This window comes from Octopus sinensis, unplaced genomic scaffold (genome assembly GCF_006345805.1).
Source record: "Octopus sinensis unplaced genomic scaffold, ASM634580v1 Contig17275, whole genome shotgun sequence".
Classification (NCBI taxonomy): Eukaryota; Metazoa; Mollusca; class Cephalopoda; order Octopoda; family Octopodidae; genus Octopus; species Octopus sinensis.
In genome coordinates this window covers 1-17,500 of record NW_021834936.1, presented here as the reverse complement: position 1 = coordinate 17,500, position 17,500 = coordinate 1, and the positions used below count along the sequence as shown (strand labels likewise).

Sequence of the window (17,500 nt, the reverse complement as noted above, 5' to 3'; positions counted from 1 at the left end):
CCTTTGATCCCACTTCCTTGAACCACTTCCTTTGATCCCACTTCCTTGAGCCACTTCCTTTGATCCCACTTGCTTGAGCCACTTCCTTTGATCCCACTTCTTTGAGCCACTGATCCCACTTGCTTGAGCCACTTCGCTTTGATCCCACTTCCTTGAGCCACTTCCTTTGATCCCACTTCCTTGAGCCACTTCCTTTGATCCCACTTCCTTGAACCACTTCCTTTGATCCCACTTGCTTGAGCCACTTGTTGTTGCCTTTGATCCACCTTCCCTGCCCCTTCTTGGCTTACTTCTATGCTGGATGTTGCCCAACCTACAGCTTCACCATCTCTCCCTGTCCATCTTTCTCTTTCTTTCTCTCTTCCCATCTTCCTAACACTGTACAAAGCATTTGTATAAGTGAGATACTGGATGTGGTGAGACAGGAGAATGGATGCAGAAGATATTCAGATGCTGGAGAGAAATGAAAATAAACACGATCTGATGGGTGCTTATTGTTAACCTGCATGAGAAAGAGAGAGAGAGAGAGGCGGGGGGGGGGGGGGGGGGTAGGAATATGTTGCTATTAAAAGCATCACCTGAAGTGTACAAAAGTGGTGTTTGTATTTGTGTTGACATGTTACATGAATTAGCTGAATAAAGACATGAAGATGTTGACTAGAAATAGCAGTCAAAGCTTCCTAAAATCTTGATCAATTGTCTTTAAAAAAGAAGCTAGGATGTCTTTGATTATAGGTTTGTTTGAGCAGGAGCTGTGTGGAGGCTTGCACAACACCACCACCTCCTGTTGAAAATGGTAGCATTCAGACTATGGAGTTCTGGAAGGAACTCTTGGACCTATTTCGTCCATAGGAAGTTTTGCCATTTTCTCCACAAGGATCCCCTGTCTCGGCTGTGTTCACCTTGGGAATGACAGGTTTAGCATTGAATTGACCTATTTCAGAAGGTCAGCCTCCTCTGAATCTCTCCCAAGATGTCGATGGTTGTTGTGATGGTGTTGTTGTTGTTTAAAAAAATAATAAATGTGCCCTTTTAAAGCCTAGCCAGGCTCATGGGCTCAGTTTCCTGGTTTCCATGGTGTATGTGTTCCCAAGTTGGATGGGATGCCAGTCCATCGCAGCGTTACTCATTTTTGCCAGCTGAGTGGACTGGAGCAACGTGAAATGAAGTGTTTTGCTCAAGGACACAACATGTTGCCCAGTCCAGGAATCGAAACCACAATCTTATGATCATGATGCTGACACCCTAACCACTAAGCCATGTGCCTCCACGTTGTTGTTTAGCAAACCCATAATCAGACATTCCATCTATGACTATCTTGTTTTTTTATTTAGACATTGTAATTTAAGATTACATCATTCAAGGGTTCCATGACTTTTTTTTTTTAAAGCAGTAACATTTAATTTGAGGGGGATGTGGTTGCTATTTCTAACAAGTTGAGTGATAGCATATCGGCTCTCGTTGTCTGTGGTTATGTAGGGAGGATGCTGGTAGTGGTGAAGGTGGTGGTGTTGGTGGTGGTGGTGGTGGTGGTGATGGTGATTGTGGTGGTGGTGGTGGTTGTGATGATGGTGGTGGTGGTGGTTGTGGTGATAAATGTAATCCGTTGCTGCTGCTGCTGCTGCTCTAACTTTGCTTTGTCTCCTTTACAGATAGAACAACTTGTCAGTCGATCAACGTTTGAAAGATATTCAAGACTACGCTTTCAGAAAGGTGAATAATTTAGTATTGTGATGATGATGTTGTTGTTGTAACAGCAGTGATGTAGTGATGTGATGACGGTGTTGTTGTATTGTTGTCTCTACTGGAGAGTTGACAGGCAAACTCCAGTGGTATTTGAATTTGGAATGTAAAGTAGTTGTTTGTAAGTAAATAACCAAAAGGTATTCTCGCTCCCGCACTCTGCCATTAGCCATTGGTGGTATTCATTTCCTCCCAGTTAATCTATGGGTAATCCTGGTAAAAAATGAAATACCTTCATCCGTTTCCATGCAAGGTAATATTTCTTCATGGCTTGGCATGTTTCCACAGAAGATTGGAAATGAAGGTCACTGCTTGCATGAAACTGGCGTTTATTTTACAATTTTTACACAAAATCAAGGATTTGGAGGACTAAAAATGTTAAGAATTAAATGTTTTGGACAAAAAATATACTTTTACAGACGGAAACAATCCCTTAGCTCTTTTCTGAGATTTTTTCAGTTTGGCTGTCAATTTTTGAAAATCCAGAGTTTATTGTAAATTTTAAAATTTGCTGAATTAATATAGATTTCCAAGCTGAATCTCAAGAGATATTTCACTTTCCAAGGAAAATTTAAAAAAAAAAGTTCTAGAGGTTTAAAGTTTGATCATTTTCACCCAATCAGAAAGCAGGATTTAGAATATCTGTCATTTTGTGTGTGACATGTTTTAATATGAAACTGTAAACGAATCAACTTCTGCTTCATACATGACTTATAACCCTTCATAACTTTTTTTATTTGGGGAATTTTCAGAAACTTTTTTGCAAATTTGTATTCTACACTCAGGAATTCATATGATTATGCAAAAAAAAAAGGGCTGTGTGTATGATTTAAGACCTATTTGGCTGTCATTTTTAGCACATCTGTCGACCAGGGCACAAGCAGCAGAACACAACATTGATGCACATGCTTTTGCATAGAATATATTTGTCAACACATGCTTTCTTGCAGACAAAAGAGTTCTCATGTTTGGCTTGTTACTATGGAAACAAGTATGAATGTGTCTGCGGCTTACGATTGGCTAAAATTACCCCAAATTTGCAAACTTTAAAAGCTAATAACTCTTTATTTATTGATTTATTACAAAAATGAATTTCAAAGCAGTGATTAGCATATAAAATTGTATCATTACACCAAATATGAAATCAATTTGAGCAGGAATTGAAGAGCTTGAAAACTGGCAGCAAAACTAAAACAATCTCTTTTCTTTCCCCATGAGGTAGGGATAATCTGAAAGCCTGCCAGAAATGGAGTAATATTTTCATTAATCTTTTAGTAAATAAAAAAAATTGGTTGTCAAAGTGCCCCTGTCTTTTTGGTCTCATTAGGAAATACACCTCTCCACTCTGACAAAGTGCTCTACAATTTTCTCTACTTCGAGGAAAACCAATTCATTTCACTTTGGGAACTGTTTATCTCGGACTACGTGATCTAACATGTCCTTTATTTATTTTGTGTGTGTGTGCATATTTCTTTTTAGCTGCTATTTTTAGTAGTTGGAATGACCATCTAGAGGCTTTCTGACTGGCTTCTTATTGAAATGTTATTGCAGAGGTAGATGTGGACCCCAACAGGATGTTCTGTCCCCAAGCTGGCTGTGAAACTGTCTGTTACGTGTTCTACCCGTCACCAGAAGACAAACTTAAACCTATCTCTGTTGAATGTCCACAGGTCAGTAGGGGCTACTTGCTGCATTTCTTCATTTTAACCCTTCCGTTACCAACCCGGCCAAAACTGGCTCTGTAGTACAAATGTCTTGTTTTCATTAGTTTTTCATTAAAATCTTCTTAGTCACAATTTATGTTCCTAACACTAGCTGAAACTAAGTTATTTTACTAAATTCATTGTTATATTTAAAATAATTGAAAGAAATTTTGAGCAACTCAAAATAAATACAGTAACAAAAGGGTTAATCCTTCTCTTGACCATGACTTAATCCCCCCCCCCGTTGTTTCTTAAAATTCTCCCTTTCTCTCTCTCTCATTCTCTCTCTCTCCCTTTCTCTCTCTCTCATTCTCTCTCTCTCTCTGTCCTTCTCTCATTCTCTCTCTCTCTCTCTGTCTTTCTCTCATTCTCTCTCTCTCTGTCCTTCTCTCATTCTCTCTCTCTCTCTGTCCTTCTCTCATTCTCTCTCTCTCTCTGTCCTTCTCTCATTCTCTCTCTCTCTTGTCCTTCTCTCATTCTCTCTCTCTCTGTCCTTCTCTCATTCTCTCTCTCTCTGTCCTTCTCTCATTCTCTCTCTCTCTGTCCTCTCATTCTCTCTCTCTCTCTGTCCTTCTCTCATTCTCTCTCTCTCTCTGTCCTTCTCTCATTCTCTCTCTCTCTGTCCTTCTCTCATTCTCTCACTCTCTCTGTCCTTCTCTCATTCTCTCACTCTCTCTGTCCTTCTCTCATTCTCTCTCTCTCTGTCCTTCTCTCATTCTCCCTCTCTCTCTGTCCTTCTCTCATTCTCTCTCTCTGTCCTCTCATTCTCTCTCTCCCTTTCTCTCTCTCTCATTCTCTCTCTCTCTCTCTCTCGTCCTGTGTCCTATCATTCTCTCTCTCTCTGTCCTTCTCTCATTCTCTCATCTCTCTCCTCTCATCTCTCTGTGTCCTTCTCTCATTCTCCTCTCTCTCTCTCTGTGTCTTCTCTCATTCTCTCTCTCATCTCTTCTCTCTCTGTCCTTCTCTATTCCTCTCTCTATCCTGTCCTCTCTCATTCTCTCTCTCTGTCCTTCTCTCATTCTCTCTCTCTCTCTGTCCTTCTCTCATTCTCTCTCTGTCCTTCTCTCATTCTCTCTCGCTCTGTCCTTCTCTCATTCTCTCTCTCTGTCCTTCTCTCATTCTCTCTCTCTGTCCTTCTCTCATTCTCTCACTCTCTCTCTCTCTCCTTCTCTCTCTTTGCCCCTCTCCTCCTCCTCTCCCTCTGTGTCCTTCTCTCGTTCTCTCTCTCTCTCTGTCCTTCTCTCATTCTCTCTCTCTCTCTCTCTATCTATCTATTCCTCTCATCATCTCTTCTCTGTCCTTCTCTCATTCTCTCTACTCTGTCTCTCTTTCATTTCTATCTCTGTCCTTCTCTCATTCTCTATCTCTCTATCTGTCCTTCTCTCATTCTCTCTCTATGTCCTTCTCTCATCTCTCTCTCTGTCCTTCTCTCATTCTCTCACTCTCTCTCTCTCTCTCTCTCTCTCTGTGTCCTTCTCTCATTCTCTCTCTCTCTCTGTCCTTCTCTCATCTCTCTCTCTCTCTCTCTCTCTATCTCTGTCCTTCTCTCATTCTCTCTCTGTCCTTCTCTCATTCTCTCTCTCTCTCTGTCCTTCTCTCATTCTCTCTCTCTCTCTGTCCTTCTCTCATTCTCTCTCTCTGTCCTTCTCTCATTCTCTTCTTCAGTGTGGTTTTGAATTCTGTTCGGTCTGCAAAAACAAGTGGCATGCAATCCAAAGCTGTGATGAAGTGATGAGTAGAGGCAAAGCAGAAGATATTGGGTGAGTTCACACATTCTTTCATTTTCTTTCTCTGCCTCTCTTTCTTTTTACATTTACTCTTTTTTTCTCTTTCTTTCACTCTTCTTTCTCTCTGTATTCTCTTTTCTTTCTCTTTTTTCTCTTTCACATCTGACATGTTTTATTTAACAATTCCAATTCTTTTCGACTTCTTCTCCTCAGAATTTAACAATTATGACTTTCATTCAGCTTATTAAAATGGTAGAAATTGAGATTTTATACTTTCTGTTAATTGAAAACAAAAATGGAATCAACTGCATATCATCATCATCAACATCTGTTGTCCATGCTGGCATGGGTTGGGCAGTTTGACCATGGCTGGCAAGCTGAGGGGTTGCACCAGGTTCCAGTCTGATTTGGCATGGTTTTCTACAGCTGGATGCCTTTCCTAATGCCAACCACTTACATGTCACCGGCATCAGTGCCTTTTCACAACTACGATTCCACTTGGCCTGATCGGTCTTCTTAATGATGCTTCTTCTAAAAGACAAACTGAAATATGTAAACAGGACAAAAATCTGTTGAATTTCTCTAAAAACTATTGCCATGTTTTGCTCTGCTCAGGACACTTTAGTTAAATTCTGGCTCCCTAAACATTCTTCAGTAACCACTGACCCCCAGCATTCAAGGAGTCACACCTGACTTCATAAACTGTTCAATATTCGGTTTCCTCTACCAAACCTAGCTTCACTTATTCGCATTGTTTTCTTTGTGATGGCTTTGAAATTTCAATGATGTAAATGTTTACTTTAAGAATGATATTGCCGGGTGGGTGTAAGAGGCCAGCCCTGGTCTGTTTGAACATAAAACAGGGGAGATAATTTGGCCCTGACAATTTCATTTGTTACCTGTTAAGGCTTATAAAAGCATCTCCAGAATCTTCTTTCCCCATCCTAACCCTTACCTTGCCATATTGTGCCTGGAATTCAAAAGCCTAGTCTCATCATTCAGATATACCGATTCTATTTGAAGATTAAACTGAAGATTCATGGGTCTGTGGAGCACTGAACCACTCAAAAAATTATTAAATATGGAAATAGCTTTGTTGGTCAAACAACTAAACATTTTCCCTTGTCAAACCATCCAACCCATTCTAAAATGGAAAATAGACTTCAAATGATGATGATGATGATGATAAAGGATATCAATTTAAATCAGTAAAAATAGATTATAACGAACTATCAAAGTTCATAAACAATTGCTGAACTGATTCTCCAACTTAACGACAATGTTATCACGTGATCAAGTTGATTAGTTTTGGTGGTTGAACAAACTCTTCTCACCTGATCCCAGTTCCACCAGCTTTCCCAGGAAAAGTTTTGTCAGTGATTCCAGTAACAATTTTAGGGACCATTTTTTATCAATTTACTTTAACAAAATTGGTGGAGCTTCACAGTCTGCTAGTTATTTAGAACCTATTCTGTTGTTTGTTCACTTATCTATGTTGTATCAGGTGACAGCTCAGGTGTGCTCTGTCAGGGTTTGTCACTTATCTGTGCTTTATGTTCCCATTGCTCAGAGGCAACTCAACCACTTTATTTTATATCGTAAACAATAGCAAATTATCTTGTGACACTGTTTTGTGAACAACATTTCTGTTGGTTTCAAGTATCTGACAGGTCAATCACTGGTTCACTACATTTCTAATGACTCAAAGGACAAGCAAATATCTATGAAACTTGCACAGAACAAATACTACAGGCTACTTGAAGATAATTTCTCTCTCTTGCTTAAATCTTTCACTGATATGTGTTAGTGAGAGACATGTGTGAAGGTGTGTGGTCCAATGGTTACTGTTCTTTAAAGCCTGGTACTTGTTTACATTATTTACATTTGACGGATATTTGTCCTCATCTTGTTTGTTATTAAACAATGTTTCGACTGATATACCCTCCAGCCTTCATCAGGAGCCTTGCGGAAATTTCAAACCTAGGTTCTCATTCCTAAGGTATTTTTCAATATTGTCATTATTATGGCCACTGCCTGTAATTGAACTCAGAATCTTGGGGTTAGTAGCCTGCACTCTTAACCACTATGCCATATGCTCACGGGCAGTGACCTTAATAATAATAATAATGATGATAATAATAATAACATAAAAAAATACCTTAGGAATGAGAACCCATGTTAGAAATTTCTCCAAGACACCTGAAGAAGGCTGGAGGGTACATCAGCGGAAACGTTGTGTTAACAACAAACAAGATGAGGACAAATATCCGCCAAATGTAAATAATGTACATAATTTCTCATCTCTTAAATAAAGAACTCTGTTACCGATCAATTTCTTTTGCTGAACCACCAAGTTATGGCAAGGTAAGAACACCAGTTGTCAAGCAGTGGTAGGGAACTGGCATAAACACACCCATGATGGGCTTCCCTACAGTTTCTGTCTACCAAATCCACTCACAAGACTTTGGTTGGCCTTAGGCTATAGTAGAAGACACTTGTCCAAGGTGCCATGCAGTGGGACTGAACCCGGAACCATGTGATTAGGAAGCAAACTTGTCACACAGCCATGCTTGCACCTCTTGGATGTCTCATCTTCCACTTGAAATGTTGAGAAAAAAAAATAGAGAATGCTCAGTAGTTTAGGCCCCTGCCAGGATTACCCAAAGTTGCTGAGAAGATATTTGGTTAATTGATCCTTCACCACACACACACAGGTTTTAGTTTATAAATGAGTAAACTACACATTAGTAGTCATTTATTAAACATGACATTTGCTCCATTATTAGTAGTGAAAAGTCATATTTCTGTGATGTTGAGTGTGTGTGTGTGTGTGTGTGTGTGAAGGGTGCACCTGAAGACTATCACAACATGTTGGAGGAAGTGAATGAAAAGATGTCTGAGAAATTTAGGTTATCTCAAAAACTCATCTGTCAGAAAATTAGGAATATAAGTAACGAGAGGAAGTGTGAGTTTGTCATTGATTCCATTCTTGCAGAATCTGAAGAGTCTTTGCAGGTTTAAGAATTTAGGGGAAAAAAAGAAAACCAAAACCTCTGCAAAGCAAATTTACTAAAGAATATTTTTTCTCCTTTTTTTTCCCCTAACTTTTGAAACATGGCAAATCTTAGAATCGGTTGCTTGAATGTGAGAGGCCTCGGGTCACCTTGGAAACAGGGTCACCTGTTAAACGACCTGAGGTTTCATGATGTGGATTGTAGCAGCCATCAGTGAAACCAGGCTCTCCGACCCGCAGGAACTCGCAGCCCTTTTCGGCGGATACGAGATATTTCTATCTCCGTGTCGGCCGGGAGCGGGGGGTGGTGGTACTGCGGTGTTGTTTCGGAAGGGCCTGGACCTGAAAATAAGGACAGTCTTCTTGGATCCGGAAGGTAAGTTGGTGGTCCTCGACGTCGACGGTAGTGACGGCGGTGCTTTCAGACTGCTGGCTGCCTACGCTCCGACAGGAGCAGGGCAGTCAGATTATTTCAAACGTCTGGAAGTTTTCCTGGGAACGTCACGCACTCTAGTACTAGTTGGGGATTGGAACGCTGTCTTAGACGAACGTTTCGATCGGGTGGGCAGGGGAGCGTCTGATAGGAGAGGGGAGGGTGCAAGAGCCTCGCCAACCTACTCGGCCGCTTTCAGCTGTCCGACAGGTTTCGACTAGACAACCCAATGTGCCAATGTGGACTTGGACAAACCGCATCGGGTCGTCTAGATCGTACTTAGATAGAGTGTTTTGTAGGCCAGCGGATAAGGACAGCGTAGGGTGTCCACAATTCCACTAGTCGAAATACGGACCACAAATTAGTGATCTGTACGGTCGACTTAGATAGGCTACATAGACAGGGACCCGGCTACTGGAAGCTGAACGCGTCGTTAACGGCGTGCAAAGCTTACAGAGACCGGATTAGTTACTAGTTAAGCGGGCGCTCACGGGGGCAATCATCAACAACAACTGGTGGTTGCCCTCAAGAGAGCATTAGAGTAGAGTCGATTAGGTATAGTAAGACTCTAGCTATTGAACGTAGGAAGAGAGAGGGGATTTGGATTTAGTTAAGAAACTAGACGAGGCTCTTGACACTGGCATCGCGACCGACGTGTTGGCGGCAAGGTTGGCCCTCGACCAACACTTCGACGCCAAACACGAAGGCTGCGTTGTCAGAGCTAAGGCACGTTCGCTAAGCGGGGAGGGGACTAGAGCCGCTCGATGGGCCCGCGTGGCGGAGGCGAAGCGAGGCAACAGCAACCATTCGGTCTTGGTGGACCAGAACGGGCGCGAGGTTACCCAACCGAAGCAGATGTGTACGGTGCTTCAGCGGCACTTTGCTCAACTGTTTGGGACGAGCGGTGGAACGGACACCAACGGTACAGACTTCGGTGTGTACCTGGACGGACTGCCGCAACTCTCGGACAGCGAGGCAGAGTGCTGCGAAGGACCGATATCTGCCTGGGAAGTACAGGAAGCGATGAAGAGTTGCACGAGAGGTAGATCGCCGGGTTTGGATGTCTGCCCTACGAGCTTTACTTTTCAATGCCAGACTTGTTTGCGGACCTGTTGGCAAACGTCTACTGCAACTGGCAGCAAAACGGGAGAATTCCTGCTTTTGTCTGTCGAGGGATGGTGGCTTTGCTAAAGAAGGACCCAAACAAGGGGGACGTTATAGGGAATTTCCGGCCCATCACTCTGCTCAATGCAGAGTTGAAGATTTTGGCCAAGGTGCTAGCCAAGAGATTGGCGCCTGTCGTGGACAAGCTGGTCGGCGAGACGCAGACATGCGCCGTGCCGACCAGGTCGATACACGACAACCTCCATCTCATGCGCTACATCATAGAGAGGGTGGGTAATGACGCTGGCGCGGGTGGGGCTTTGATCAACTTGGATCAGAGTAAAGCCTTCGATAGGGTCGACCATCGGTACCTGGCAGCTGTCCTCAGGGCAGCCGGCTTCGGTCCAGTCTTCCGCGGGTGGATCGCTGCTTTATACAGAAACATCTGCTCAGTGATACGGGTGAACGGTCACCTTTCGGAACCGTTCGACATCTCGCGTTCGGTCCGCCAAGGATGCCCTCTCTCCTCCCTCTTGTACATTTTGACTCTCGAGCCATTACTGCGCAAGTTGGAGGCTTTGAGGGGCATCCCGCGCGATCTAGGAGGCGGAAACAGCGCGTGTCTGCTTATGCCGACGACGTCACCGTGGTGGTGTCGAGCCACAGGCACATTGGCCTGATTGGCGAGACGCTAAACCAGTACGAAGCGGTGACAGGGCAGAAAATTAAAACGGAAAAGTCTGTGGGCTTGCAACTGGGCACCTGGAGAGGCAAGCCCATGCCGTCCAACAGCGTCGTAGGGCGCTGGACAGACGGACCCGTTAAACTGCTCGGGGTCTGGTTCGGTCCGGACCTCCAGGTGGATAAGAACTGGGAAGAGGTGACGAGCAGGGTGGCACGTCTCACCAGAAATGGGCCGAGAGGAAGCTGTCCCTGAAAGGTCGAGCGGAGGAGGTGGCGAATGCGTACATCGCATCCGTCATCTATTACCGCTTGACCGTCGTCCCTTGTCCCGACCGCTGGTTGGCCAAGCTGGTACGTCTGCTCTTCGACTTTTTGTGGAAGGGTCAGGTGCCACTGGTCAGGCGATCCATCTGCTGTCAACGACCGCTGAACGGAGGCCTTGGAATGCCGTGGTTGCTGTTGCGCAGACATGCGCTCAGGCTGCGGCATCTCAAGCGCTTCCTAGACGGTGAACAGGTGTGGTCGTTTGTCAGACGCGATTTTCCGCAGCTCGTCTCCTTGACGGAACTGCAGACCTGGATCAAACGTAGACCGAGAAAGGGCGCTTGGCACCTCGAGTGCCGTCAAGCCCTCTCCGCCCTCCGCCAGGCGGGCAATGCGGTCGGTTACAGCTCCACTCTAGCGTTCTATAGAGGGTTAGTGGAGGAAAAATGCGACGACGTTCTGGAGGAAACTCTAGGCGTTGAAGATGACGAACTGTGCGGTCTGTTCGGGAGGACTTTCGGGCGGGGGCCGATGGATAATTTCCAGAGGTCTCTCGCTTGGCAGTGCTACCGAGGGGCTCTGCCTGTTCGAGATAAACTCTACCGGCACGGAAGTGCCGTCAGGGCCTGCCCGAGGAGGTGTTGCCAGGACGACGAAACCGTTCTGCACGCACTCGTTCAGTGCCCGAGTATTGCTGAAATATGGGTTTATGTCGAACAGATACTGTCCGTGTAGGACGGATCCGACTATCGGCCGAATCCATAGTGAAGATTGCCCCGCCGACCTCCTTTAACAAGGAGGGCGAGGCCGTTTTCTTGTGCCTAGTGGCTGTGGCGAAAGAGGTCGTGTGGTGGACTCGTTTTTAAAAGGGCTAAAGACAGACACTTTCCTCTTTGGTCAAGGCCTCATCAACTTTTCAAGTTTCACTTGAAAAGGAAGATGAGGTTAGAGAGGAAAGTGCTGTCCGATAGCAAGTTTTATGAAAGGTGGGTGAATTGTGCGAGACTGGCCTGTATAAATGGACCAGTTCTCAGGTTTCGCCTGTGATTTCAAAGAAAAAGGTAAGTAAAAGGGAGAAGAAAGGGGACTCTCTACACCCCTTTTTTTGACCAGGCTCCGTTGGCTTTTGTAGGGTTTTTTCCACCAGGAACCTTTCGAAACGTCTCCCCCTTTTGGGAGTTTTTCATTGTTGAATTTTATAAGTTGTTATAAAGATTTTTACTCGATGTTTTTAAAAAAAAGGCAAAACCCTTTGTAACCTTTCGTCCTGTCTTGTCCCTTTATGTAATCATGCGTGTCAGCCCTTGTGGCCAATAAAAAAGAATTGATTATTATTATTATTAGGTGGTGAGCTGGCAGAGTGGTCAGCATGCAGACGAAATGCTTTGCAGTATTTTGTTGATCATCAGGTCCTGAGTTCAAATTCTGCCATGGTTGACTTTACTTTTCATCCTTTCGGGTTCAATAAATAAGTACCAGTTGTACACTGGGGTTGATGTAATCGACTTATCCCCCTCCCCCCAAATTGCTGCCCTTGTGGCAAAATTTGGAACCAATATTATTATTATTATTATTATTATTATTATTATAGTAGTGTAAGGAGTAAAGCCTTTGATCAGCAGGAATAATTGTGTGATTAAGAAGCTCATTTTGCAACCCTGTGGTTTCAGGTTCAGTTCCACTGCATGGCACCTTAGGCAAGTGTCTTTTACTATAGCCCTGGTCTGACCAATGCTTTGTGATTGAAAATGCATACACGTCTGTGTATACGCACACCCATGTGTACATGTGTTTGTCCCCTTACTGCTTGATAACTGGTGGTGTTTATTTACATCCTCTTATCTTAGCAGTTCAGCAAAGGGAATCAATGGAATAAGTACCAGGATAAAAAATAAGCACTGAGATCAATTTGTTTGACTAAACCCTTCGATGCAGTGCCCCAGCATGGCCACAGATAATTAGTTAATAGAAACAGACTCATCCAGTTGATCCGTCTTCCGGTCCATGGAGGGATTGTATAAATCCGACAGGCTCTTACAACTGTTTTGTGAATCTCATAAATCCTGATTAATTCAAAAACTGCTGAGAAAGCTATGACCATATTCCCCAGTGAAGTTTCTTGCACCTTAACACCTCTTCAGCACCATCTCTTTCCTTGCTTTCCAACTAGAATAGCCTTTCATCTCCTTCTACAACAAGACTTCCATTCTTATCCCTCCTATTCTACTTTAAACCTCTCTTCACTTGCCATTTGAGGGGTTCTTAACTTGCAAATTACTTGGCGACCTCACCAGTTCCAGTGCCACAAAAAAATGCACCCATTCCACTTTCCAAAGGAAGAGCATCCAGTCATAGAAATTATTCCAAGACAGACATTGGAGTTCTATGCAGTCTCCTGGCTCACCAGTTCCTGTTAAACCACCCAAACCATTCCATTAAGTGATAATGATGATGAATATTATGATGAATTTATTTAAAAACTTTGCTAAATTTGTCAACTTTCTCTGTTTATTTTTGCTGACCCAAATTGCCACAAAAGTTTCTTTATAGTACAGAGTTAATCCATTCTGCTGGTTTAATTATCAGCTGCTCCAACACATTGTGATGTCACCAATGTTATCTCGGCTGGATTAAGACAGTATTGAGCAAGAATTTTAGTTTTTTTTTTATTATCTGTCTTTCTTATGTTACATGGATAGGATGGTTTTGTCCTGGGTGTGGTAGTCATGGTAACTGCTAGTGTGAACGTGATTGTATTTCTTGTTTTGCATGAAGAGCCAACTAACAACACATGAACAATTAACAAAAGATTTTATTGTACATAGTATTTTCTGTGTTGGTCTTTTGACAAATACTGACAGCAGTAATTACATTTTGGGAGAGACTCACTGCTTGGGATTTAGGATATAGAAATCTGTGGCTGGAGAATAATTCTGCTATATTTGTGGTGACAAAAATTCTTGTCTACTATCTGCCATCTGTCTACTATCGGCTCAGTGTGATGATGATAATGGAAACGTCATATAGCTGCCTCCATATTCCATGATTACCACCAAAAACCACCTTTATATAAGGGTACAAAGAGAAAATTCTAGAAAACCAAATTACACATTGGCTTGATCTTGATTGGTTGCGTAATAGGCTGATCATGTGAAACGACTGTGGTTTGGTTGTGATGTCTGCTCACTTAACTAGCAATTTGGTTTTGAATCATTGCTACAATTACAATGAAGCAATCGATTTTTTTTTATATTGTTCAATTTAAAAAGTAACTGTTACCATTGAATCGGATGGGATTTATTGAGGCATGTTTTTTTATAACTGGACGCCTTTCCTGTCACCAACCCTCACCTATTTCTAAGCAAAGTAATATTTTCCATGGAAGATTGAAAACAAACTTGCTTTTAGAGAGGGGATGCTTGTTTACAATCATCATGTGATGTGTATACTAAGGTACACTCAGGCACCTACATGTGCACAGATACACACAATGGGCTTCTTTCAGTTTCCTATCTTCCAAATCCATTGTGAAGTAAGTTTCTTAACCACACATTCATCAATATTAAAATCTTAGTCGTTCATTAACGATTGTAATAAATAGGTTTTAAAAAGTGATTTTTAAAAAAATTCTTACTCCTATAAATGTCCCCTTTTTAATGCAGGGAGGCAGAGGGGGTATGTCTGTTTCCCCACCCTTAACACTTTCTAAAAGGTTGAGATAGATAAAACATTGTCTTTGAAATATTGTTGTTGCTCAGTTGAAATGACCACCGTGATCTCTGTTGATCTCTGGACTGACTCCTGTGCAGGTGGCACGTAAAAAACACCATTTAAGCATGGCCGTTGCCAGTACCGCCTGACTGGCCCTCGTGCCAGTGGGACATAAAAGCACCCACTACACTGTTGGAGTAGTTGGCGTTAGGAAGTGCATCCAGCTGTAGAAACTCTGCCTGATCAGATTTGAGCCTGGTGCAGCCATCTGGTTTGCCAGTCTTCAGTCAATTCGTCCAACCCATGCTAGCATGGAAAGCAGATGTTAAACGATGATGATAATGATATATAATATATATATATATATATATAACTGTTTATCCTTCTTTGTATGTGTATTAACTTTTATGCAAATCTGATAATTTTTTGGGGTGTATTTTTATTTTCTCTTTTCCATTTGTTCACATCTTTATACAATATATGTTTGTTGCCTCATGTGTTTGAATGTTTTGTGTTTTTATGGTCCTTGTGGCCAATACTGCAGTGGCATGTCCTCCTGCTGTGTAGCTGATGGCATTCTTATCCTTTTCCTTCTCTCAACAGTATCCCATACAGCAATATTGAAGATGCACAAATCAAACGCTGTCCAGTGTGCCATGTTCCAATTGAGAGAAACGATGGCTGTGCCCAAATGATGTGTAAACGTTGCAAGCACGTCTTCTGCTGGTACTGTCTCGCATCATTGGATGTAAGCGGCTTTTATTATTTTTTCCCTTTTTTTAAATTTTAGGTTTTGTTAACAATCATCTGTATCCTTCCATTTTCAAAGTGGTGGGGAAGTTTGGCTGTTATTTTTAGCAAGTTGATTGACTGCATGTAGACTCCTTAATCATCTGGATATTGATTGAAGTTTCTCTTTGTCAACACACACACACACACCCTTTCTCTTTCTCTCTCTCTCTCTCTCTCGATGGGGGACAGCCTCAGCCGAAGTATGCTGGTCAAAAATACCCAAAATTGATAGTTTTAGTGTCTGATTTTAAAAGGAAGCTGTCCATCCACTTTCTGTGTTTGTTTACAAAGTATAGGTGAGCCTTGTAAACAAAGAAGTTTTGCTTCTCGAATGCTTGGATCAAGGGTTCGGTCCCACTGTGTGGCATATTAGGCAACTGTCTTCTACTAAAATTCTAGGCCAATGTGTGTGTGTGTGTGTGTGTGTGTGTATTGTTTCTAGAATAAGAATAGGGTGGAGGAAGTTCAGAGAGCTATTACCTCTGCAGGCCACAAAAGGCCTCTCTCTCAGAATGAAAGGTAGACTACATGATGCTTGTGTGTGAATGGCTGTACTCCAGGGTAGTGAGACATGGGCTCTGAATGCAGAAGACATGCATAGATTGGAGAGAAATGAAGGTAGTATGCTCCACTGGATGTGCAACATTAGTATGCGTGTACAACAGAGTGTATTGAGAGAAAAGTTGGGCAGAAGAGGAATCAAATGCAGCATGCAAGAGAGAAGACTGTGTTGGTGCTTGGCCATGTGATGTCAATAAAATAAGTACCAGTTGAGTACTGGGGTCGATGTAATTGACTTACACCCCTCTCCCTAAATTGCTGGCATTGCACCAAAATTTGAAACCATTATTATTATTTGGAGGACAGGGCTCAGGTCCGGAGTTATTCCTGTTAGAATTTATGTCGGTAGTGGGTCACTACCTGTAACCTTAGGTATCCACAAGTTTTCAGGAGTCTTTCAAGTGCTTGGAACCCTCCTGATAATTCTTGCTGTCCCCAAGAGACAAACTTTTTGTAGGAGCTCTACCAGGCATTCTATTTCAATCTCCTTCAGCCATTATTATTATTGTTATTATTATTATTATTATTCTATCCTGTTTGTTATACAAAGAGTTCTTAAAGTGAGAAAAAAAAGTGCCACAGCGTTTGGGTACGATCCATCTGTTCTTTCTCATAAAATAATTTAATCCGGTTTGTGAATGTTTTTCCTTCTTCTGATATTTCTCCATTTGCTACCACAGACACCCGCATTGAGTTCTACCGTATTCTCATTCATTCATTCTTTACTAACACACCTGCTGCTCTTCCCCTCCTCCTCCTCCACTTATAAGCCTCTGCTTTCTCAGAACATTTGCACCTTCCCCCCCACCTCCTCCCATGTCCCTCATTCCCCATGCTGACCCTAACTTCTGTTCCCTAATTGCAGGATGACTTCCTGTTACGTCACTATGACAAAGGTCCGTGTAAAAATAAACTTGGACATTCCAGGGCTTCAGTTATCTGGCATCGAACCCAGGTCAGTGCCTTTTCCTTTATTATTATTATTTTTCTAATGTTTGTTGATTAACTGCCATGTTTGCCATGACTGAGCAAAATTAAGGTCGAAGACAGTCCAGCCTTGACCTTCTCTTCTTTTCCCTTTGTGTCTCTCGTTGTTTGCATATTGGACTCATTTGTTTTCATATTTCATGTTGTTTACTGTTGGTGACATCCTGTATTCATATATGCATATGTATAAATATATATATATATACTAGCAGTATCGCCCGGCGTTGCTCGGGTTTGTAAGGGAAATAACTATATAAGCATTTTTAGAGAGTTACTTGCTTATAGATGCCAATTCGGGCGGCTTTCTTAGCCATTTTGTTTTGGTTGTCTCAAGCCATGAAGCGTTGTTCTAAAAAGAACGCTGGTCTCCTTGACAACGCTTTACGACGTGATTCCTTACACTCCCTTACCCACAGCTTCACGAGGGAGGGAAGGGGGAGAAGCAAACAGGTGCAGGTGTGACCATGGACGCCAACTCCACCGCCATCGACACACGAAAAATTATGCATTAAAATGGATATAAAAATGATGTTAAATTATTTTTAAAATCGTAGATAGACTCATCGTAGACGCGCGCTAATAGCCAGACGGGCTCGATATGAATCACGATATAAGATACCCGAATTTGGTTAAACGACACCGCAAAATGTGGGAGGAGTTAGGAATCTAAATCGAAGGGGACAGACAGACACTCACACAACTACAGTTTTATAGATATAGATGTATATATATATATATATATATATATATATATATATATGTATATATATATATATAT

General features: G+C 42.4%; 1 protein-coding gene across 1 annotated transcript in view; it reads left to right on the top strand.

The window, feature by feature from the left end:
* LOC115231056 (probable E3 ubiquitin-protein ligase RNF144A-A) overlaps window positions 1–16,756 on the top strand; it is a 20,221-nt gene extending 3,465 nt beyond the window's left edge. The window contains exons 3-7 of the mRNA XM_029801145.2: window positions 1,653–1,713; window positions 3,295–3,413; window positions 5,112–5,206; window positions 14,986–15,130; window positions 16,601–16,756. Of these exons, the coding sequence (XP_029657005.2) occupies window positions 1,653–1,713; window positions 3,295–3,413; window positions 5,112–5,206; window positions 14,986–15,130; window positions 16,601–16,741 (561 nt within the window). The 3' untranslated portion in view covers window positions 16,742–16,756. The remainder of the gene's footprint in view (window positions 1–1,652; window positions 1,714–3,294; window positions 3,414–5,111; window positions 5,207–14,985; window positions 15,131–16,600) is intronic.
* The last annotated feature ends 744 nt before the right edge of the window (window positions 16,757–17,500 follow it).